Source organism: Taudactylus pleione, unplaced genomic scaffold, assembly GCF_031769625.1.
Source record: "Taudactylus pleione unplaced genomic scaffold, aTauple2 ptg001421l, whole genome shotgun sequence".
NCBI classification, from domain to species: Eukaryota; Metazoa; Chordata; class Amphibia; order Anura; family Myobatrachidae; genus Taudactylus; species Taudactylus pleione.
Window position 1 is genome coordinate 35,972 of NW_028285820.1, and position 22,974 is coordinate 58,945.

The 22,974-nt window shown below is 43.4% G+C and overlaps 1 protein-coding gene across 2 annotated transcripts in view; it reads left to right on the top strand.

Annotated features, from left to right (window-relative positions):
- The window catches only part of LOC148442664 (uncharacterized), a 76,974-nt gene that overhangs the window by 11,753 nt on the left and 42,247 nt on the right, over positions 1 to 22,974 (top strand). For both annotated transcript variants that reach the window (XM_088463622.1, XM_088463623.1), the window contains 2 exons: positions 90 to 717; positions 5,769 to 6,551. In XM_088463622.1, coding sequence (XP_088319748.1) covers positions 90 to 717; positions 5,769 to 6,551 — 1,411 coding nt within the window. The remainder of the gene's footprint in view (positions 1 to 89; positions 718 to 5,768; positions 6,552 to 22,974) is intronic.

Sequence of the window (22,974 nt, forward strand, 5' to 3'; positions counted from 1 at the left end):
GCTGTATGTGTCTTATCAACCAGAATTCTTATACTTAATGTGATCTAATGAAACTTGACATTATATTTTATTGTTTTGTGGGTGCATAGGGTGGAAGTCTGGCTGATATAAAGGCAGAAGATATACATGGAGAAGAAGAGACGTATGTGACTGATAATAAGGCAGAAGATACAAAGGGAGAAGAAGAGATGCATTTGACTGATATTAAGGCAGAAGATATAGAGGGAGAAGAGACGTATGTGACTGAAATGAAGGCTGAAGATATAGAGAGAGAAGAAGAGACGTATGTGACTGATATGAAGGCAGAAGATATAGAGGGAGAAGAGACGTATGTGAATGAAATGAAGGCTCAAGATATAGAGAGAGAAGAAGAGACGTATGTGACTGATAATAAAGCAGAAGATATAGAGGGAGAAGGGACGTATGTGACTGAAATGAAGGCTGAAGATATAGAGAGAGAAGAAGAGACTTATGTGACTGATATGAAGGCAGAAGATACAAAGGGAGAAGAAGAGATGCATGTGACTGATATTAAGGCAGAAGATATAGAGGGAGAAGAAGAGACGTATGTGACTGATATAAAGGCAGAATATATAGAGAGAGAAGAGATGTATGTGACTGAAATGAAGACAGAAGATATAGAGCTAGAAGAAGAGACGTATGTGATGAGGCATCAGCAATGTAAGGAGGAGGAAATTCCTACAGATATTAACACAGGTGAGTAATAAACATTTACATTACAGTAAAGAGTCACATATTCTCCTTGCTCAATCACTACAAAAAATCTCTTTTCTTCCACCCTCCTCTGTCACTACAAACTAATGAGGACAATGTGTCTGCCCTGTGGCCTGAGTCAGGAGCAATCAGCCCCTATTATACTCCTGCTCTTCCCCCTCATATCATGTCACTGTGTGTTACCATCCCAGAGATCTGACCAGTCTCCTCCTCACACTCTCTGGTGTATCTCCTACATCAGGAGCCATCAGTCACTATTATACTCCTACTCTCCCCCTCACATCATATCACTGTGTGTTACCAGCCCAGAGATCTGACCAGTCTCCTCCACACACTCTCTGGTGTATCTCATACATCAGGAGCCATCAGTCCCTATTATATTCCTGCTATCCCCCTCACATCATGTCACTGTGTGTTACCAGCCGAGAGATCTGACCAGTCTCCTCCACACACTCTCTGGTGTATCTCATACATCAGGAGCCATCAGCCCCTATTATACTCCTGCTCTCCCCCTCACATCATGTCACTGTGTGTTACCAGCCCAGAGATCTGACCAGTCTCCTCCTCACACTCTCTGGTGTATCTCATACATCAGGAGCCATCAGCCCCTATTATACTCCTGCTCTCCCCCTCACATCATGTCACTGTGTGTTACCAGCCCAGAGATCTGGCCAGTCTCCTCCCCACACTCTCTGGTGTGTCTCATACATCAGGAGCCATCAGCTCCTGCTCTCCAGCATTTAAACATTTTATAAGTCAACACTGGTAGTACAATATTAGGGTGTGAGGGTTTCTTAAATCTTTGTGTCTGGAATGCTTGGACTCTTTCTTTCTCTACTAGGGGATACAGGTAGAATGATGGGTGTGAAGACACCGAGTTTATGTGTGCATTATTCTCTCCTACTGGCCCTCATCGCCTTGAGAAAGGCAACGGTACATAGCTTCCGCACGGTACCCCGGGTCTTTTATGGGTTCAGGGATCACACAGTAAGCACGCAATAGCAAGGTGCAAGAGCACCTTTATTTCATACACTCTAATTATACATGTAAACCGTAACCACACTATGTACAGTATATACAGGTAGCACTAACATCAACCACATTTAAAGACTATGACTATTACAAAATTCACACAAAGGAACCCTTCCCACCTAGACAGTCAATAATCCCCTGGGGGACTATGTGAGCACGGACCGCTGCACAGCTGTGAGACTCCGGTGGGCACGGTGCTGTTGCGAGAGGTACTGCTGAATGACTTGCTGGTCGCAGACGCTTGGCCCGAAGGGATTCCGCTACTGGCGAGAGTAGGGCACGCTGCAAAAGTTACCCAGCTCCTGCTGGCACACTAACCGCGCACCTGAGACAGCTCCGGATAGAACAGTAAGTTTTGGCTGCGTATCTGTCCCAGGTCTCCCTTTGATGAAGTCCGTTGCTGGAAGTCGGTAGGCTCTGCAATCCTGGCTGGGTCTGGAGGTGCCTCAGCCACTCAACATCAGTCCTGCCTCGCCGGTCAGGACCCAAGAACAAAGAACCCAGAAGCCCAGCTTTAGACCCTTTTTATCCATTCATCAGTGACCTGACAGCACAGCTTTATCTACTGACCACAATGTACCTTTGTCCTTTCCACTTCATTAAAGGTGGTAATGTCTCTATAAGGAGGCCAAACACAGTCTTCAGCTATTACAAGCTATCTGTGCCACATTGCTGTTTCCTGGTGGCCAACTGAATGATCAACAGCTTATATTATAAGGATTTCCCCACCAACATTTGTGGCTACTATTCAGACTGTGCTCTATCCACCTCACTCACTGGTTTGTTGCCTTAGTGTCAGCTGACAAGACTTCCCTGTAACGCTGCTCCCACCCACCCATCTGATTATTTCTCTTTGTGTTGTCCTGTGCTACGTGTAGCTTCCAGGGTCGTGATGTATCTTCTAATCAATGCCCTTATAATACCACTGTAGGTCATGTCCTGTGAGTCCCTGTCTGAGTGTATGATGCCATCGATAGGAGCCTATTAACAGTACAATCTCCTTAGCTGTGCCTCCCTGGTTACCTCCATGCCTAAGGGTAAGAAATCTGGATTCCACCACATTGTTTATTCTTTAAACCCTCACCACCCACCCAAACCTTTAGTTTTCCAGAAAAAAAACCTTACCCTTTTGTAGGTGCTGCTTCGGGTAGAGATTAGGAGGATGGAGGACCAATTGCCACACTCCACTAAATCAGATATTCCTGGTGTCCTGTTGGAATTTAGAAAAAATACAACGCATTTCAGGATGGTGTCCAAGAGACGCGTTCTGTCCTTAAAGCTCAGTACCAGTATTAGTGAACGTGTCGTTGTATACTTACTTTCAGGGGGCTAATGTGGCAAGATGCAGAAGACGAGCCTTTTCGCTATGGGCTTACCATAATAGACTACCCAGAGTCCTGGAGGCAGAAGACGAGCCTTGGCACTATGGGCTTACCATAATAGACTACCCAGAGTGCTGGAGGCAGAAGACGAGCCTTGGCGCTATGGGCTTACCATAACAGACTACCCAGAGTGCTGGAAGCAGAAGACGAGCCTTGGCGCTATGGGCTTACCATAACAGACTACCCAGAGTGCTGAAGGTGCTATGGGGTTACCACAATAGACTACCCAGAGTGCTGGAGGCAGAAGACGAGCCTTGGCGCTATGAGCTTACCATAACAGACTACCCAGAGTGCAGTAGACAGAAGACAAGCCTTGGTGCTATGGGCTTACCTTAATAGACTACCCAGGGTGCTGGAGGCAGAAGACGAGCCTTGGTGCTATGGGGTTACCATAATAGACTACCCAGAGTGCTGGAGGCAGAAAACGATCCTTGGTGCTATGGGCTTACCATAATAGATTACCCAGAGTGGTGTAGGCAGAAGACAAGCCTTGGCGCTATGGGATTACCATAATAGACTACCCAGAGTGCTGGAGGCAGGTGACTGCACCAATTGTTTTCGCACAGTGAGCTGTCACAGCTGGCACCGATTGTTGCATTGCAGTGATCCTGTCCATGTCAGTGACGGGTAACAAGTGGTACAGAAAGTGAGTGCATGTGTGCGCCATCCTTTGGAGGGAGAGTGTCTGCTTGCTCAGCAGTCTCATCAGCCAGTCTGTTTCCCTGGGCTATAGCAAATGTCTAAGCAGCCAGTGAGTGCTCACACTTTTGTCCATCTATTGGCGGTCACATGTTGTATCTGTGAGCAGGCCATAGTTTGTTTGATGGCTTATGGGACATGTACATGACCAGAATGTCCTTGTACTACTCCACTGGTTTTATCTTCCACGCAGACGGCAATGGCTTCCCCTGTCACATGGATTAATATCTTGGGCAATGGGTGACCAACATGTTGCTGAAATAGCCCGGAGGATGGAGCTTATCGCCATATAACTGGGTAAGGATGCCAGCTGCATTACCTTGGGCCTTGTGTAGGTGGAAAGTTTGTTACTATAAATTGGGAGGCCCCATGGCCGGACCTCAGTGAGGGCTTTTTAGATATCTTCAAATGCTTCAGTGGAGTCCTCTTTGTGTCACCTTCTCTGGTTGTGGTAAGGCAGAAAGGTCATTAACTTGAGCTGGAGGAAAGTAACTCCGAGTAACCGTTGGAGACCTCTCCTGTGTAGTGTGTAGATGTTCCTAATTTATGTAATAAATTCTCTCATTCCTTCTGTACGCTTTGTACAGTCTTTGCACATTTCTCTCCATGCGGACCAGGGACAGTACATTACGCATAGTGTGCGCCTGGACCTAAGGATGACCAATCTTGTTATTATCGTTATGTTCCTCACACAAACATTTTAAAGGTCCTAATTGTGAGAACGGTCTAGAACATTTTTTCAACACTTTATGCAGTTTATCCTGTATCTGACTGTTTTCTTGCCATAAATACTCATCATTACACTGACCGGCATCCATTGTGGAATTTCCAACAAAGAAGGACCCGACCTTATTGCGGTATAGCTAATCACAGTAATACAACTTCATACTGAGACATCTCCTTAATTACAACGTCACCGGCAGGCCTATAGTTTGTTATATCTTCTAATGGGGGACAGACCCATAATGAACAGTGTGGAAGTGTTGGATCCAGCAAGGATTAAGGTCACTTAGAATCTGCTGACATATGTCCGATCCTGTTACCTCTATCTTTATGTCATGTTCCTTCATTGATGCTATGGATGAGAGGAGCGCACATAAGAAGTGTAACTATTACATATACATGGTGACACCTCTGCATTGCTGCAGTTACAGTGTTCCTGGATATTGTGCATCTTACCTACAAGCCTGGAGGCAGCCGTATTATCCTCACGCGTTTCAGCTGTAATTTTATACAAACACCGTTCTAATATATTACAGCACATTATAGCTGTATTATCGCCACACGTTGCTGTCATGTTACAGAGTAATTCCCAGCACATGTAATAGCTGTATTATCGCCACATGTTGCTGTCATGTTACAGAGTAATTCCCAGCACATGTAATAGCTGTATTATCGCCACATGTTGCTGTCATGTTACAGAGTAATTCCCAGCACATGTTATAGCTGTATTATCGCCACACGTTGCTGTCATGTTACAGAGTAATTCCCAGCACATGTAATAGCTGTATTATCGCCACATGTTGCTGTCATGTTACAGAGTAATTCCCAGCACATGTTATAGCTGTATTATCGCCACATGTTGCTGTCATGTTACAGAGTAATTCCCAGCACATGTTATAGCTGTATTATCGCCACATGTTGCTGTCATGTTACAGAGTAATTCCCAGCACATGTAATAGCTGTATTATCACCACACGTTGCTGTCATGTTACAGAGTAATTCCCAGCACAAATGACTATAATAAAGCTGTAATCCCTGCCCTATGTATAACGGAACATAAAATGTCAGGTGATGAGTGTTACATTGTACATCATTGTGAGTTTATCCATTTGATGGTGATAAAAGGAACTTTGATAACAGTCTTTATTGAAAAATTAAATTTATGTGGCATCAATCATATATTTATTTTATTCCCAGCAGATGGAGGTAACAGCAGGAATATCTCAAAGGAAAATCTAATTTTGTCTGCAGATTGTGAAATAGAAGATAATGACATCAAAGAGAATTATCCAAGAGAAAACCCCATTACCCCAATTATACATCCAGTACCTCAAAGTGATCCTGCTAATAATGTGGAATGTTCTCCTGGTACATCTATCACAGCTCTTAGAGTAGATAACATATTTACCTCTCCTATAGAAGCCAAATGTCTTACACAGAACACAAAACTCATTCTCCATCAGCCAGCTAAGGCAGGTGAGAGACCATTTCCATGTTCTGAGTGTGGGAAATGTTTTAAGCAGAAATCATATCTTGTTTCACATCAGATGAGTCACACAGGTGAGAAACCATTTCCATGTTCTGAGTGTGGGAAATGTTTTACGTGGAAAGCAAATCTTGTTACACATCAGAGATGTCACACAGGTGAGAAACTATTTCCATGTTCTGAGTGTGGAAAATATTTTGCACAGAAATCAGTTCTTGTTAGACATCAGAGACGTCACACAGGTGAGAAACCATTTCTATGTTCTGAGTGTGGGAAATGTTTTACGTGTAAATCAAATCTTGTTACACATCAGAGATGTCACACAGGGGAGAAACCATTTCCATGCTCTGAGTGTGGGAAATGTTTTAAACAGAAATCAAATCTTGTTACACATCAGAGACATCACACAGGTGAGAGGCCATTTCCATGCTCTGACTGTGGTAAATGTTTCATAAAGAAATCATATCTTGTTATACATCAGAGAAGTCACACAGGTGAGGCCATTTCCATGTTCTGAGTGTGGGAAATGTTTTTCATGGAAAACAGCTCTTGTTAGACATCGGAAAAATCACACAGATTAGCTATTCTCATATTCTTATATTTATATTTTCAGATTGTCAGAAATTACAGAAATTTGATCTCATTAAGCCATCCTTTATTTAGCCTGTTGAAACTTTGCATGTTTACAAGTGGAAATTATTTATACTAAAAAACAAAATATCCTTAAGGATAGTATTTCTACTGACCCGGCTGCTTCATTGGCCTCTTCTGTTGTGTAAACCAGAACAATGAATAATAATGTATTGTATTACTGTCCTCATTGTTTCTAATATTTAATCTATTTTGTATAGAGTGTTACTCTGCAGTGTGTATAGCAGCATATGTATGGAGAGTGACCCTGCAGCGTGTATAGCGTTATATACTACAGATAGGAATTACAGCGCTCTAAATCTTTAGGTTAGAATCTCTCCAGCTGCTCCACTTAAAGAGTTATCCCAATCTCTTAAAGAACATAAATTGCCCAAAAAAAATGTGATGCGCTCAGGGATCTTCCCGATAAATAATGTGTATCTTAATGTTTGCTAGTAAAAGATGTGTGTACATAAGTCCAGAAAATCAATCTGTGGGTAGGGTGTTCTTTATAAAAATAGATTAAATGTCCAAAGTAATCCTATCCATGACCGGGAAAGTGTCACTGATTGTGTCCCAAAATCCAAACACTCTTTAGGGAAAAACAAATATATAGTTTGTGGATAATCCCAGAATAGTAACTTATGATGTCTGTAGGAAGGGTGTTCTGATAACAGTGCTATGCCTCTTCTTCCTCCTCTCCACCTCAAATACAATACATAGGCACGGTATCAGGAACTTGGAAACACAATAATGCAGGATAGGTAAGTAAGGTGTGTACTTACCAAATCCGTGATTGATTCCTGCTGGTCCCCATAGTTCCAGTGTTGGCAGAGATGATGATAAGGGATGGTGCGGATGTGATAATATGGAGGTGATGGTATGAGGCTATGCACTATGCAAAACTCAGGACCCTGGTCTCATACAACACTATTTATGGTTACAAATGTGACTCACAAGAGTCTCACACAACCAGTTCCAAACTACTGGTAATAAAAGAAGAGTGTTCACAAGTGCCTTGCACAAATGTACTCAGACATGGGTTCTGTGTTGAAAAAAAGGGGGCGTGGCCCAACGCGTTTCATCCAGGTTAGCGGACTTTTTCAAGGTGCCCGCCCGTCTATACTTCACTTTCTTATATAGACTGATTGCTGATGTCCTCGCCGCTGTGCTCGGCGTTACCCGCACTTCCGGGTTCGTGTGTGCGTCATCCCTGTTGTCCTGAATCCTATCATATGCACTAGAGTGTGCATTGATGTCTTCTGAACTTGTTGTACTCATGCGTCGTCCCAGCGGCCATTTTGGTAAGGGTTTTATAATGTACAATACTATACGGCGGCCATTTTATTGGTTATTCAGTGTAATCATGGTACAGAATATAGTAGAAATATGTCTCCCAGTGGTGAGCGACCATTGTATTGGTTATATGTTCTACACGGATTTCACTTGTATCCTCACACTAGTCATATTGAACCTTCCTAACTATTGCATATTTAATCATTATGACTCAAATATTTGTATTGAGCCATACTGTACTCATTTCTCTACAAGGGGTCTGACTATTAATCAAAAGGTTATGGTGGTTATATTTCTACCTTTAGTATAATAGTAAATGTTAAACATCAATGACATTGTGTTGTTTTTATGTTATGTATGTATTTATTTATGTATTTTATCTGCCCCCATCTTACAGAACCTATTTAGGTCCTATATGTAACCTGCATGGTCGATCTCTTGTCCTAAGATTTTCTTGTAGGGTGTCATATTAATTTAAGTATTCAACGTTTTATTAAAGAATTGTTCCCGTAAACCTACGGATCTATATTCAAACCTTCTGGGATTAACGTATGTAGATTGAATATCCACCTGCTTTCGATTCTATCTATCCTGCTACTGTGGTCTCCTCCCCTCCAATTGGGAGTGACCTGATCTATTGCCAGGAACTTCCATCCCCTGGGATTGCTCTGATGTTCTGACACCCTGTGCTGGTCATATTGCGGATACGCTCTCCTATTCTGGTTTTCAAATCCCTAGTTGTACGACCTACGTATTGCAGATAACATGGACATTCTAGCAAGTAGATCACATTCTTGCTGTCGCAGCTTTATGTGTGCCGTATTTTATATTCCTGATGGGTCTGATTGCTAATGATACTCTCCGTAGGAATGGTGCTTCGATAACCCTGATGTTTATATTGTTGGCATCTACCACAATGATAGAAGCCTGGCCTCATTGTCTTCCCATCTAGCGGTATATGTATGGAGAGTGACCCTGCAGTGTGTATAGCAGTATATGTATGGAGAGTGACCCTGCAGCGTGTATAGCGGTATATGTAGGGAGAGTTACCCTGCAGTGTGTATAGCGGTATATGTATGGAGAGTGACCCTGCAGTGTGTATAGCAGTATATGTATGGAGAGTGACCCTGCAGTGTGTATAGCGATATATGTAGGGAGAGTGACCCTGCAGTGTGTATAGCGGTATATGTATGGAGAGTTACCCTGCAGTGTGTATAGCAGTATATGTAGGGAGAGTTACCCTGCAGCGTGTATAGCGGTATATGTAGGGAGAGTTACCCTGCAGTGTGTATAGCGGTATATGTAGGGAGAGTGACCCTGCAGCGTATATAGCGGTATATGTAGGGAGAGTTACCCTGCAGCGTGTATAGCGGTATATGTAGGGAGAGTTACCCTGCAGCGTGTATAGAGGTATATGTAGGGAGAGTGACCCTGCAGCGTGTATAGCGGTATATGTAGGGAGAGTGACCCTGCAGCGTGTATAGCGGTATATTGTAGGGAGAGTTACCCTGCAGTGTGTATAGCGGTATATATATGGAGAGTGACCCTGCAGTGTGTATAGCGGTATTTGGAATTGGATCACATGAATGGTATAATAGTGTGTAAGGAAGACACAAGGAACAGTGGGCAGTAAGGTGGTAGCAGAGTGGTAGCATCTAATAATAGAGGTTCCTGACACCCACCTCCTCCCCTCTATGTTATACCTATTATATGCTGCAGGGAGGCAGAGTAATGGGAGGATATATACACTGTTATATCAGAGAATGATTTGCTAGAAGCTGTCACACACCATCAGGACACAACAGCAGTGAGGAGTGAGGACTCCTGTGGGCAGGACGGTTGGTGTAATGGTTAGCATTACTGCCTCACAGCACTGAGGTTGTGGGTTTGATTCCCTCCACAGCCCTAACTGTGTGGAGTTTGTATATTCTCCCTGTGCTTGGGTGGGTTTCCTCCGGCTGTTCTGGTTAAACATTTGCTGTAGTGTCCATGTAGCAGGGAATATAGAGTGTAAGCTCCACTGGGGCAGGGACTAAGGTGAATGGGCAGATACTCTCTGTAAAGCGCTGTGTAATATGTGTGCGCTATATAAATAACTGGTAATAATATAAATAATATAAGGGTGTCCCTGGTGCTCGGGGTGGTGTCCTCACTATGTGTATATATCTGTGTATGTAATTACACTTTTGTCTCTGTACTTCTCTTTCCTGAGCTTAGAGTATGAGGCTATAAAGGTATTTTTCGAAAATATAAATATATTAGTACATACTGCACAATATTATACCTGATACATTGTAATATTGTGTGTATTTATTTATCTGGTTTTCCATGTACAAGGTGCCAGACGAGCATCTACTTCCCAGTGCTGGGATTCCAGGGACTGAATGTTTCTCATGTGCTAAGTAACTAAGTGAAGTAACATTAATCACATTTTATTTTTTATCTCAATATCTCTGAGTTAATGAATAGACCGATATACCTAACACATACATTGTGCACCCAACCGGTATCACATGGCCATTCTATGTACTGGTTATATTGTTTTATATGTCATGTACTTAACTAAAACAACAAACAAATGGATCTGCTAATATCGTGTGTACTAATATACAATGTATCACCCCTCACACGTTACCACGGGTGCTAGGAAATCATTACACGTAGTGTCTGGAGTCCGGTCTCTCCCATGTCATAATGTTAAGAAGACAAAAGAAGAAAAGTATCTCTCATCCTTGCTGGGGGCACTCTTTGATAATATATTAAAATATAACTTTTATTATATATGTTAAACAAACAACGTACAACACAAAGTATCAAATGATGATACAGTGAAAATATGAATAATAATAATATGATATTACTGAGTGTTAATACTCAGTAGTATTGGCAGCAGTCATGTTCAAGTAAATGGGCAACTCTGTATATAATCCGTAGTAAAACCATATATAATACCTGGTAATTGCTTACATAGAGTTACCTGGTATAGTCTACTAATATAGAGCAATATGTAGTCTCTTTAGCACTCACTACTTATCTCCAACATATAACTACATATAGCATCCACCAATGGTACAATATGTATTACCGCCCATAAATACCGGCAATAAATCACTGCAAATAAATGGTTCCGCTGAATATACTGTGGTATATGTTAGTAGTACAGGTAATAGGTATGTCTGCTAAACAATATCAGTCTATAGCCACAAAGACAATTTATGTACCAATTAGAGCAGATCAATAGATGGTACTGACAACTATGTAGAAAGCTTGGCCTAATGTATCAACATATCAGATAATAGTTATGTTGGTTGCTATACAAAAAAAATATTGGCTATATATAAAGAAAAATAGCTTCTGCCAAAAATATGGTAGTGTGTAGAGGTGTCGCCAAACAAAATGTTTTAATTTTTTTTTTTTTTTTTTATAAATCACGCTACCCCAATTACAGACATATCATGGAGGCAGCTGCTGCTCTCTGTGTGACATGCATTTATACAGAGGATTGGTCTAGTCAGGAGGACATAACAAGTATCTGTAAATCTCTATCACAATATTCCATGAAAATCAGTGGTAAAAAGGAATAAATGTTGGAACAATGATTTGATGACTCGTGAGACACATTGATGAATGGTGAGACACACTGATGAATGGTGAGACACACTGATGACTGGGTGAGACATACTGATGACTGGGTGAGACACACTGATGACTGGGTGAGACACACTGGTGAATGGTGAGACACACTGGTGAATGGTGAGACACACTGGTGAATGGTGAGACACACTGGTGAATGGTGAGACACACTGGTGAATGGTGAGACACACTGGTGAATGGTGAGACACACTGATGACTGGGTGAGACACACTGATGACTGGGTGAGACACACTGATGACTGGGTGAGACACACTGATGAATGGTGAGACACACGTGAATGGTGAGACACACTGGTGAATGGTGAGACACACTGGTGAATGGTGAGACACACTGGTGAATGGTGAGACGCACTGATGAATGGTGAGACGCACTGGTGAATGGTGAGACGCACCTAGAATGGTGAGACACACTGGTGAATGGTGAGATTACTGGGAAAAGATCGACCATAAGTGACAAATAAAAAGGAGGAAAGTGTTGTCTGCACACCCTCAGGTGGATAAGTGCGTGTGACAATCTCATATCATAATAAAGTTGTTGTGTAAGTGTAACATTATTATGTACAATAATTACATCTGTAAATACGATGTATGTGTGAAAATGTAGGAACAATGGCCCTCATTCAGAGCCGTACGCTCTGAGCAGAGCGCACGCTCTGAATGAGGGCCGTCCTCCATAACTATGGAGCGTCCTCCTGGACGCTCGTATAGCTGTGGGTCACCACCCACAGCCTATACGAGCGTGCAGTTTGATGGCCGCGATGGTCGTGACCATCGAAACTGCGAGCCGGAGCCTGCGGTTGAGGTTTTCAACCGCAAGGCCCGGAGTGATTTTGGCTCTATCAGAGCCAAAATCACTCCCACTGACATCACTAGTGATGTCAGTGGGCCGGCTTCTGACGGTAGGCGTTCCCTTGGGAACGCCCCCGTCAGGGAGGCACGCCCCCGGCACGCCCACCAAAGGGGGCGTGCTGTCAATCAACATCGACAGCACGCCCCCTTTGATCAGACACAACGAGCGAAGGAAAGTCCTTCGCTCGTCGCGTCTGGCGCATGCGCACGACGGAGCTCCCTCCGTCGTGCGCATGCTCAGTGCAGAACATCGACCCACTTGCGAGCGGACAGCCGCTCGCGAGTGGGTCTGAATCAGGCCCAATGTTATAATGTGTGTGTGTGTATATATATATATATATATATATATATATGTATGTACATATCCATATAACTGTACATACTCATATATAAACCTAAGTATGATGCCTATGGTGTTGTGACAATGAATAGTGTATACCCTTAATATGAGAAAAAAATATATATACTGAAAAATCCAGATAGTGTACGGAGTGAGTCGTGTATAAGTGGTGACTCTATAGAGGGATAAAAGATTTATGTCTATGGTCCTACAGGGACAGTGGGTAAGGATAGTAATATCTAAGCCATCAGAGAGATTATACAGTAATATATCACTCAAGGCAGTTGCCAAATATTGATATTCTAATACTGTTACGATGCTCTAGCAATTGCTAGGACCGAGATGGAGGTATTGGAGGTACGAGGCACATCCAAGAACAGTCACAAGCAGAATATTAAAATCATGGCAGTTTACTTTATAAATGATATGGTGGACCTGGAGGGCCAGTACAAACACAACATGTCAATGGTGTAGTAAGGAGCTGATACCATAGGACAGTCAATAGAATATACTGTAGGTTTACAGTCCAAACTAAAGTTGTTGAATGGCCAGGAGGCCTAGTTGCCAGTGATGCTTGAAACGTGATATAGAAGCAGGATTGCTGGAGGGCTTAGTAGACAGCGATGCTTGAAACGTGTAGAAGCAGGATTGCTGGAGGGCCTAGTAGACAGTAATGCTTGAAACGTGGTATAGAAGCAAGATTGCTGGATGGCCTAGTAGACAGCGATGCTTGAAACGTGTTGAAGCAGGATTTCTGGAGGGCCTAGTAGGAAGCGATGCATGAAACGTGGTGTAGAAGCTGGAGGGCCTAGTAGACAGTGATGCTTGAAACGTAGTGTTGAAGCAGGATTGCTGGAGGGCCTAGTAGAAAGCGATGCTTGGAACGTGGTATAGAAGCAGGATTGCTGTATGGCCAGGAGGCCTAGTAGAAAGCGATGCTTGAAACGTGGTGTAGAGGCAGGATTGCTGTATGGCCAGGAGGCCTAGTAGAAAGCGATGCTTGAAACGTAGTGTTGAAGCAGGATTGCTGGAGGGCCTAGTAGACAGCGATGCTTGAAACATGGTATAGTAGCAGGATTGCTGTATGGCCTGGAGGGCCTAGTAGACAGCGATGCTTGAAATGTGGTATAGTAGCATGATTGCTGTATGGCCTGGAGGGCCTAGTAGACAGCGATGCTTGAAACGTGGTGTAGAAGCATGATTGCTGTATGGCCAGGAGGCCTAGTAGAAAGCGATGCTTGGAACGTGGTATAGAAGCAGGATTGCTGTATGGCCAGGAGGCCTAGTCGACAGTGATGCTTGGAATGTTGGTATAGAAGCAGGATTGCTGTATGGCCTGGAGGGCCTAGTAGACAGCGATGCTTGAAACGTGGTGTAGAGGCAGGATTGCTGTATGGCCTGGAGGGCCTAGTAGACAGCGATGCTTGGAACGTGGTATAGAAGCAGGAAAGCTGTATGGCCTGGAGGGCCCTATAGACAGTGATGCTTGAACTCGGGGTACTTTGGTCACTTAGAAGCCGGTGAGCAGAGTACATGCTGCATGTACTGATTATAACTGGAAGTCTGGATGCACAGAAAGCAAGTTGCATAACCAAAAGTTCCACATGAAAACTCTATAGCCGACAGGGCGGCGACAGTCCAGGAAGTTCAAATAGGATCAGCTGCCAATCATTCAACACTAGGAGGAATTTGTATTGTCACCTTTCCATGCAGCCATAGCTGCTCTTACCTTTCTTACTTCACATTTCACTTTTCTCATTATGGCGATGCCCAGGGGTGCCTCGGCTGCGCCGATTTAGGGGTGTCCTGTGCTGTTCTGGATTTGAACAATAGAATGTTAGGGACCTACCCTAAAGAGGTTACCTGGATATGGTGGGTAGGCCCATAACCTTGGCCATGATTATACTAAAAACCTCTAAGGATTGCTATATGGCCTGGAGGGCCTAGTAGACAGTGATGCTTGAAACAGGTATTGAAACGGATTTCTGGATGGCCTGCAGGGCCTAGTAGACAGCAATGCGGCTGACGCCGAGGAACGTCGGTCACCTAGAGGCCGGTGAGCAGAGTACACGCAGCATGTACTGATTATAACTGGAAGTCTGGATGCACAGAAAGCAAGTAGCATAACCAAAAGTTCCACATGAAAACTCTTTAGCCGACAGGGCGGTGACAGTCCAGGAAGTTCAAATAGGATCAGCTGCCAATCAGACAGCACTAGGAGGAAACATGTGAAGTCCTCTGACATCTTTATCTCCTAGCAACCGGCACCCAAGAAACATGGTCAGGAGCAGGAGGAATACTGGCAGGAGACAAGTCCTGGACTGGACTTGTAACAGGCAGCCACGGAGATAACTGGCTATTAACGCCAGACGGAGACCAGTGAAACACCTGATCCTTTTCCCCAGAGGTCCCCACACATACCCAGCGGCAGCGACTACAGAAGACCGTGGAATCAGGGGTCGTTTAGTCGATCCTGCGGATTGCAGCCTAGCTACCAGCAGGGAGCCGGGGACTAAATTTGAGAGGCACATAGCTGCGTCTAGTAACGCTGTCATGAGCAGAGGAGATCCAGTCAGAGTGGCTGCTCCAATACCCAGAGGATCATTGTGAGTCACTGTGAGTACCAGAGGGGCTATTAGCTCCGCTTCACTTCTCCCTATACCTCTATGCAGTGAAATGGGGTAGTCGAAAATAATGAATAGAGGGACTCTGGCAGATGCTTCCACCGCTGAAGTGGTGCCTAAACCTATCTCACCAACGTCTAATTCAGGGGATTCATTGGGTGACGATGCGCCCTTAACGGTGGGCTCCATGAAGCTTTTCCTGGCTTCCTTCAAATAGGACATTTCCTCAGAATTTAAATCAGCACTGCAGTCCTGTCAACAGTCAGTGGACATTTTAGGAGATCAGACAGATACACAATAATCTTATAACGTTACATAAGCAGCGCCAAACAGAGGTCACCACTCTGAGAGATAAAGTCGGGGATTTGGAAGATAGATCCCTACGTAACAATTTCAAAATACGAGGTATTCCCGAGTCAGTATCATATACAGATGTCAAGGAATATGTCACAAATCTGTTTATTAAACTACTTCCTACAGTGTCCATTACTGATTTTCTGATAGACTGCATCCACCACATACCTAAGAAGTCCTCACCGAGAGACACTCTTATGCGAATGCATTTCTATCACATAAAATAAGCTGTCCTGCGAGCTGCTAGACCCTTGGAAACTTCCGTGTCTATTCTGGGTAATCTTCAACCCTATGGAGATCTATCTGCTTCTACACTAGCCAAACGCAGATCATTCTATCCTGTTACAAGGGCTCTTCAGAAGGAGAATATCAGTGAGACTTTCCTACTAAACTGCTGATTAGTCAAAACGGTTCCACCACAGTCGTTTCGTCACCAGATGATGGTATCCAACTTCTGGTTTCTTAAAATCTGGAGGACATTTCAGCAACATTATCCAAAAGCCCGCGGATTGAACGTGATTGGTCTTAAACAAAGACGCAGTTTTCAGAGCACATAATGCCGGCTCTTGCTATAATAAGCTAAGTGGACATTATACAAAGTGTTTGTACGATTCAATTGTTGCTCATCTTGTAAGCAACACAGTTCTAGTTAATCTGATTCCAATACCTATTTAGTAAATTAAGACAATGCCGGATCAGTTGGTAAATTTCCTCTTTTATCTTTTTTCTATTCCATAATTGGTAATTATATGTTGACATAGTTTAACTTTGTTGTAATTTGGAGTGGTGGGGGGTGGCCACTACCCCCTACTTTTCTCATATGTACCTCCTTAGGAGGTGGTCCTTTCTAGCTCCTATATGGTGCTATTCTGTTTTTTCCCCGTATGTTTTTTTTTCTTTTTTGTTTGTGTTTCTTTTTTCTCCTGCTATTATTATACATCTGTGTTCCCTGTTTTGCATCTTTTTTTAAAGAAAAATTATACAAAATATGCAGATCTAGTACAACTTACTGTAGTCTATGGGTCACTACATCGTTATTTCAACATGACACAATGGTTCAGTTACCCTCCTTAAATGTTAAAGGGCTAAACTCGCCCAACAAGAGGCGACTGGCCCTTTACTTCTTCCAGAACCATAAGGCACACATAGTGGAAGTTCAGGAAACCCACTTCATTAGTTCAGCCCCTCCAAAATTCTTTAATTCTTATTATCCCCAATCTTATATGTCAAATGGTCCTCAAAAAAAAAGCTGGAGTGGCCATACTATTATCACGCTCCTGTCAAATTACGTTAGATGAACAAATTACAGACCCAAATGGCCTGTACTTTATTTTAATAGGGAAATTAGAAAATTGAGTGGTTACAATAGCTACGGTATATGCCCCAAATGCTAAACAAAGTTTATTCTATAGGAAATTCTGCTCCATCCTCCAAAAATGCTGCAAGGGTCCAGTTATACTGGTCGGGGACTTTAACATGTTGCTAGACCCGACACTAGATAAATCTACACCCACTAGTAAATTACACTCCCAACAGGTCAAGGATCATTCTAAAGTGTTTAATAGAATATTATTAGAATATGATGTTTGGAGGGTGAAGAATCCTACGGCCAGGGATTATACATTTTACTCACATGTACATCACTCCTATTCGAGGATAGACTTAGCACTGTCAGATAAATGGACTTTACGGGAAATTAGAAAGGCTACTATTATACCAGTAGCGTGGTCAGTCCACTCGGCTCCAGTTTTACACTGGGATGTGGATTCTCACAAGACCACCCCCTAGAACGTTGCATCTAGTTGACCATTTGTTGACTAATTCAGAGGCTAGACAAAATATTCTTAATTCTCTTACAACATATTTGGACACCAATATACCAGAGGACACCTCATTATTTATCCATTGGTGCACTCTAAAGGCGGTGGTGAGAGTTACAGCAATCAAATCGGTGGCAAGACTTAGGGAAGCAGCTATTAAAACCCAGGCAGACTAAGAAGTAAAACTAGCTGATCTAGATGCTAGACATAAAAATTCCCCCCTTAACGATAAAATCTATCGAGAACTTCTTAAAGCTAAGGAAGAGTGGAATGTGTTGGCTTTGGGGGAGGTTCATAGGACTATATTTAAATTGAAACAGAGATGTTATGTTCATGGAGAGCGGGAAGAATGCTAGCTCGGAAGTTAAGAGGCAAAATGGCTAGGGAACAGATTTGGGCGATCTTTAATTCAAGGGAGCTAAGGTCACTGATCCTAATGATATAGCGCGGTGGTTCTCAAACTTGGTTCTGAGGACCCCACACAGGTCACGTTTTCCAAGTCACCCAGCAGGTGCACAGGTGTACTCATTACTCACTGACACACTTTAAAAGATCCACAGGTAATTATAATTATTTCACTTTTGATTCTGTGAGGAGACCTGGAAAACATGCACCGTGTGGGGTCCTAAGGACTGAGTTTGAGAACCTGTGATATAGTGAATGCTTTCACTGATTACTATTCTAAACTTTATAACCTACAAGATGATCCCCAAGTATCCCAACTTTCCTCCAATTTTAGTTAATCTTTTTAATGAAGTATCTGACCATGGCTCTTTACCCAAAGAGATGCTAGAAGCTAGATTGGTAGTGTTTCCCAAACCAGGGAAGAGCCCTACTCTAATCACCAATTATCGACCGATAACATTGTTAAATTCAGACTATAAAATCTATGACAAATTTATAGAATATATGCTAAGCCTGCTCCTTCCATCCCTAATACACCAAGACCAAGTAGGTTTTGTCTTAGGCCACCAAGCCACGGACAACACCCGATGTGTAATTGACTTGATAGAGGCCTTCTCTGTTTTGGGTGAACCATTGTTGGTGCTTTCCCTGGATGCAGAGAAGACTTTCGATAGACTCCATTGGGGCATTTAACAGCGGTGCTACAACATTTTGGAATACGTAACAGAGCCTTATCTTGTATATTGGCGCTATATTCCAATCCTTCAGCTAACGTGTTCACTAATGGTTTGCTCTCCAATGGGTTGGACATACCTAATGGTACCCGCCAGGGTTGCCCACTGTCACCATTAATAATCACATTAGCCATTGAATGCTGAGACTATTCGGTCTACAGCAATGATTCAAGGCCTTGCCTTTGTGGGAGTACATCATGCGATCTGCTTATTCGCAGATGATGTACTGTTGACTCTTACACACCCCATTTCTAGTTTATCATGCTTACACGTGGTACAAGAGAATTATTCTCATGTGTAATGCTACAAGCTGAATACATCAAAATCTGAAGCTCTCCCGATTAATGTCCCACCCAATTTGCTTACCACTCTTAAAGCTTCTTATTCATATGTCTGGAAATCTAGAAGTCTTAAATACCTCGGAATCCAGATCACCCCGAAAATATCTGAATAATTACGTGTAATTACCTTCCCTTTTTGAGCTCGCTATCTTTAATGTTAACAGACTGGATGATGCAAGAGGTCTCATGGTTGGGATGTATAGCCGCCTTGAAAATGATGCTTCTTCCTAAACTTCTTTACCTTTTTAGAACAATACCGCTGTTGGTTCCAAAATACTTATTAGATAAGTTCCATGCAATATTTATTAAATATGTTTGGAAAAATAAAAAGCCAAGAGTTGTTAGGAGAATTTTGTCTTTACCAAAAATGGAGGGGGGATTAGTATTCCCGAACTTACAAACATACCAATTGGCATGTTTACTGAGTCAAATGGGAGAATGGTTCATACAAGATAACCCAAAGACGTGGGTTAGTTTGGAAAGAGACATAGCTTCCCCATTACCAGTGACAGACTTACTTTGGTTACCTCAAACCAGTACCCCTCATCGAACCTGTTGCTTAGCAATAGTTTTTTTTCCCCATAAGGCTTGGCTTGAAGTGGTTTCTAAGTTAGATGACATTACTCTGCCTACTACTAATCTTTCCCTTAAAGGAATTGCCTCTTTTATTTTGAACTTAAGATTTGATAACTAGACAAATAAGGGAGTGATGTCTTTACATGATGTCACCACAGACGGCATTTTGAACTCTTTCGCTCAGATATGAGAGAAATTCTCTATACCAGTAAAAGACTTTTATAAATTTCTGCAACTACGTCATTGGCTGTTTAGTGCAACACAAACTCCCCATCATATGTGTACGGTCCCTAAATATTTGCACGATAAGAGTTACTACAGTTTCTTACAAGAGAGGCATAACTTGGTGGTATACCCTTATAATTAGTTCTCCAAAGCCCTCCAGATTTCCATCCTTAGTGAAGTGGGAGTCAGATTTGTCATGCTCAGTAACTGAAGACTGGCAGTCAATCTTTAACACCTGTTTTGGGCTTTCTAAATGTGTCTCACATGTGGAACAATTCTATAAACTCCTCCATAGATGGTATCTCACCCCAGAGAAGCTACATATGATTTGGCCAACGATTTTCAATTTGTGCTGGCGACACTGTGATCAAGTGATTACTCTGCCACACATGTTCTGGTCGTGAACCATGTTGCTCCCATTATGGACACTAGTATTCAAACTTATTGAGCAGGTTCTGAAGATCTCTATTAACCCAGATCCTATAGTAGCTATCTTTCATATATATCATGGAAACCTTACTAATAAAGACCATTACATAATGGGGCACATACTTATTACAACTAAACTGCTAATTGCTCAACAATGGAAATCAAATGTTATCCCTAATATACAGGCTATCCCTAATATACAGGCTATTGAAAGTAAAGTACAAGCTCATTATGAATTGGAGACAGCTGGGGTCCCCTTTTCATCTTCAGTGTCCAACCCCGATTCGTTGGTTCGGTTGGAATGAATATTGGAGTCACAAACGTTCCTTGGGTAACTGAACTAAATAAAATAATGCAATATATCCAAAGCTTTATTGGCCACAATTCACAGTAATGTTATTACTTTACAACTGAATATTTTTTCAATTTATGATGTATTCTCAACCACTTAACTGACAATTTTTTTCCAAAAGCCGCTCCGAAATTGTCGTTTTTTTTATGATAGAATTAGGTCAAGAACATCTTTTTAAAACTATTTCAACTCAATTTGTTTTTTTAAATACCATAAAAATTAACGTTTTTATGGTATACTGTAGTTCTGGTCATTGACAGCTGTACCATCGACGGCCGATTGGTTAAGCCATCGAGAGAAACAATCGATTGCTTGACATCAGTTGGGGGGCTCCACACACACTATATATATATATATATGCGCACATACACATACCGTATATACTCGAGTATAAGTCGACCCGAATATAAGCCGAGGTACCTAATTTTACCACAAAAAACTGGGAAAACTTATTGACTCGAGTATAAGCCTAGGGTGGGAAATGCAGCAGCTACTGGTAGTAATCCCCCCTCTGGTACTGTCCCCAGTAGTAATCCCCCCCTGGTAGTGCCCCCAGTAGTAATATCCCCCCCTGGTAGTGCCCCCAGTAGCAATATCCCCCCCTGGTAGTGCCCCCAGTATTAATCCCCCCTGGTAGTGCCCCCAGTAGCAACATCCCCCCTGGTAGTGCCCCCAATATTAATCCCCCCCCTGGTAGTGCCCCCAGTAGCAATATCCCCCCCTGGTAGTGCCCCCAGTATTAACCCCCCCTGGTAGTGCCCCCAGTAGCAACATCCCCCCCTGGTAGTGCCCCCAGTATTAATCCCCCCCCTGGTAGTGCCCCCAGTAGCAATATCCCCCCCTGGTACTGCCCCCAGTATTAACCCCGCCTGGTAGTGCCCCCAGTAGCAACATCCCCCCTGGTAGTGCCCCCAGTATTCCCCCCCTCCCTGGTAGTGCCCCCAGTAGCAACATCTCCCCCCTGGTAGTTCCCCCATTATTAATCCCCCCCCTCTGGTAGTGCCCCCAGTAGCGATATCCCCCCCTGGTAGTCCCCCCCGGTAGTAGCCCCCCAGTAGAAAGAAATGTAAAAAAAAAAAACACTTACCTGTAACCCCGCTCCTGGTCCCGACGCTGCTACAGGCTCCTCCGCCGCTTTGCATAATGGGAGAGACGTCGTCATGACGACGTCTCTCCCATTACCCACTGCGGGAGCCGGAAGATGGCTCCCGCAGTGGGAGCAGCAGTAGCCGCTGAGAGTCTGACAGAGTCTCAGCGGCTGCTGATTACACCAAACACATAGCTGCCGGCTCCGGCGGCTGTGTGTATAGCAGTGTGTAGTGCTGACCGAACTCCGTCCTGTCAGCGCTACACACGCGGTGCAGGCTGTGTCACAGTGACACAGTCTGCACCGCGGCCCGCATGGTACGCTACTCAGCAGCGTACCATGCGGGCATGACTCGAGTATAAGCCGAGGGGGTGCTTTTTCAGCACAAAAAATGTGCTGAAAAACTCGGCTTATACTCGAGTACACAGTATATGCACAGTATATGTATATATCCATGTGTATAGATCACACGTTTTATATATATATATATACACATATATATATATATACATACACATATATAGTGTATGTATATATATATATATATATATATATAGTATGTATGTGTGTGTGTGTATATATATATATATATATATATATATAAAATATACACATATAGGGGTTTGCTGTTTATACATGGGGTGGGGCTTGCAAAAATGGGGAGGAGAGGAGGGGTTGGCTCTTTGGCCAGCGGCTGCTCCCTCTACTGTTTGGAGCCGCTAACAGGGCGTTGGGACAGGGACGGGGCAGAGAAAAGGTCAGCGCTGAAAGCGCTACCTTCTATTTGCCCGGCAGCTGCTCTGTCTAGTTTGCAGCCACCTGGCTGCTGCTAGCGGGGGTGGAGGGAGAGAGAGGACAGCGCTGATAGCGCTGTCCTTCTCTGCCCGGCGGCTGCTCTGCTCTGCCATCAGCCGCCGGGCTGCTGTCGAGGGTGGGTGTGCTGGCGCTGGGCTGTCCGATCACTGCTAGAAGTGATCGGCTGGCCCACAGGGAGGGCTAGAAACTTATTTTCCAGCAGCCGCCCACAGAGATTTCCTGACTGGTCGTATCAGATACAACCATGTCAGGGAAAGCCCAGTCTGGTATGGTCATATCTGATACGACCATGCCAGGCAAGTGGTTAAATAGCCTGCATATGTGATCGATTATGTATTTGTATATGGTGTTGTTCTCTATTTATGGACCTATGGTCTATTCTGACC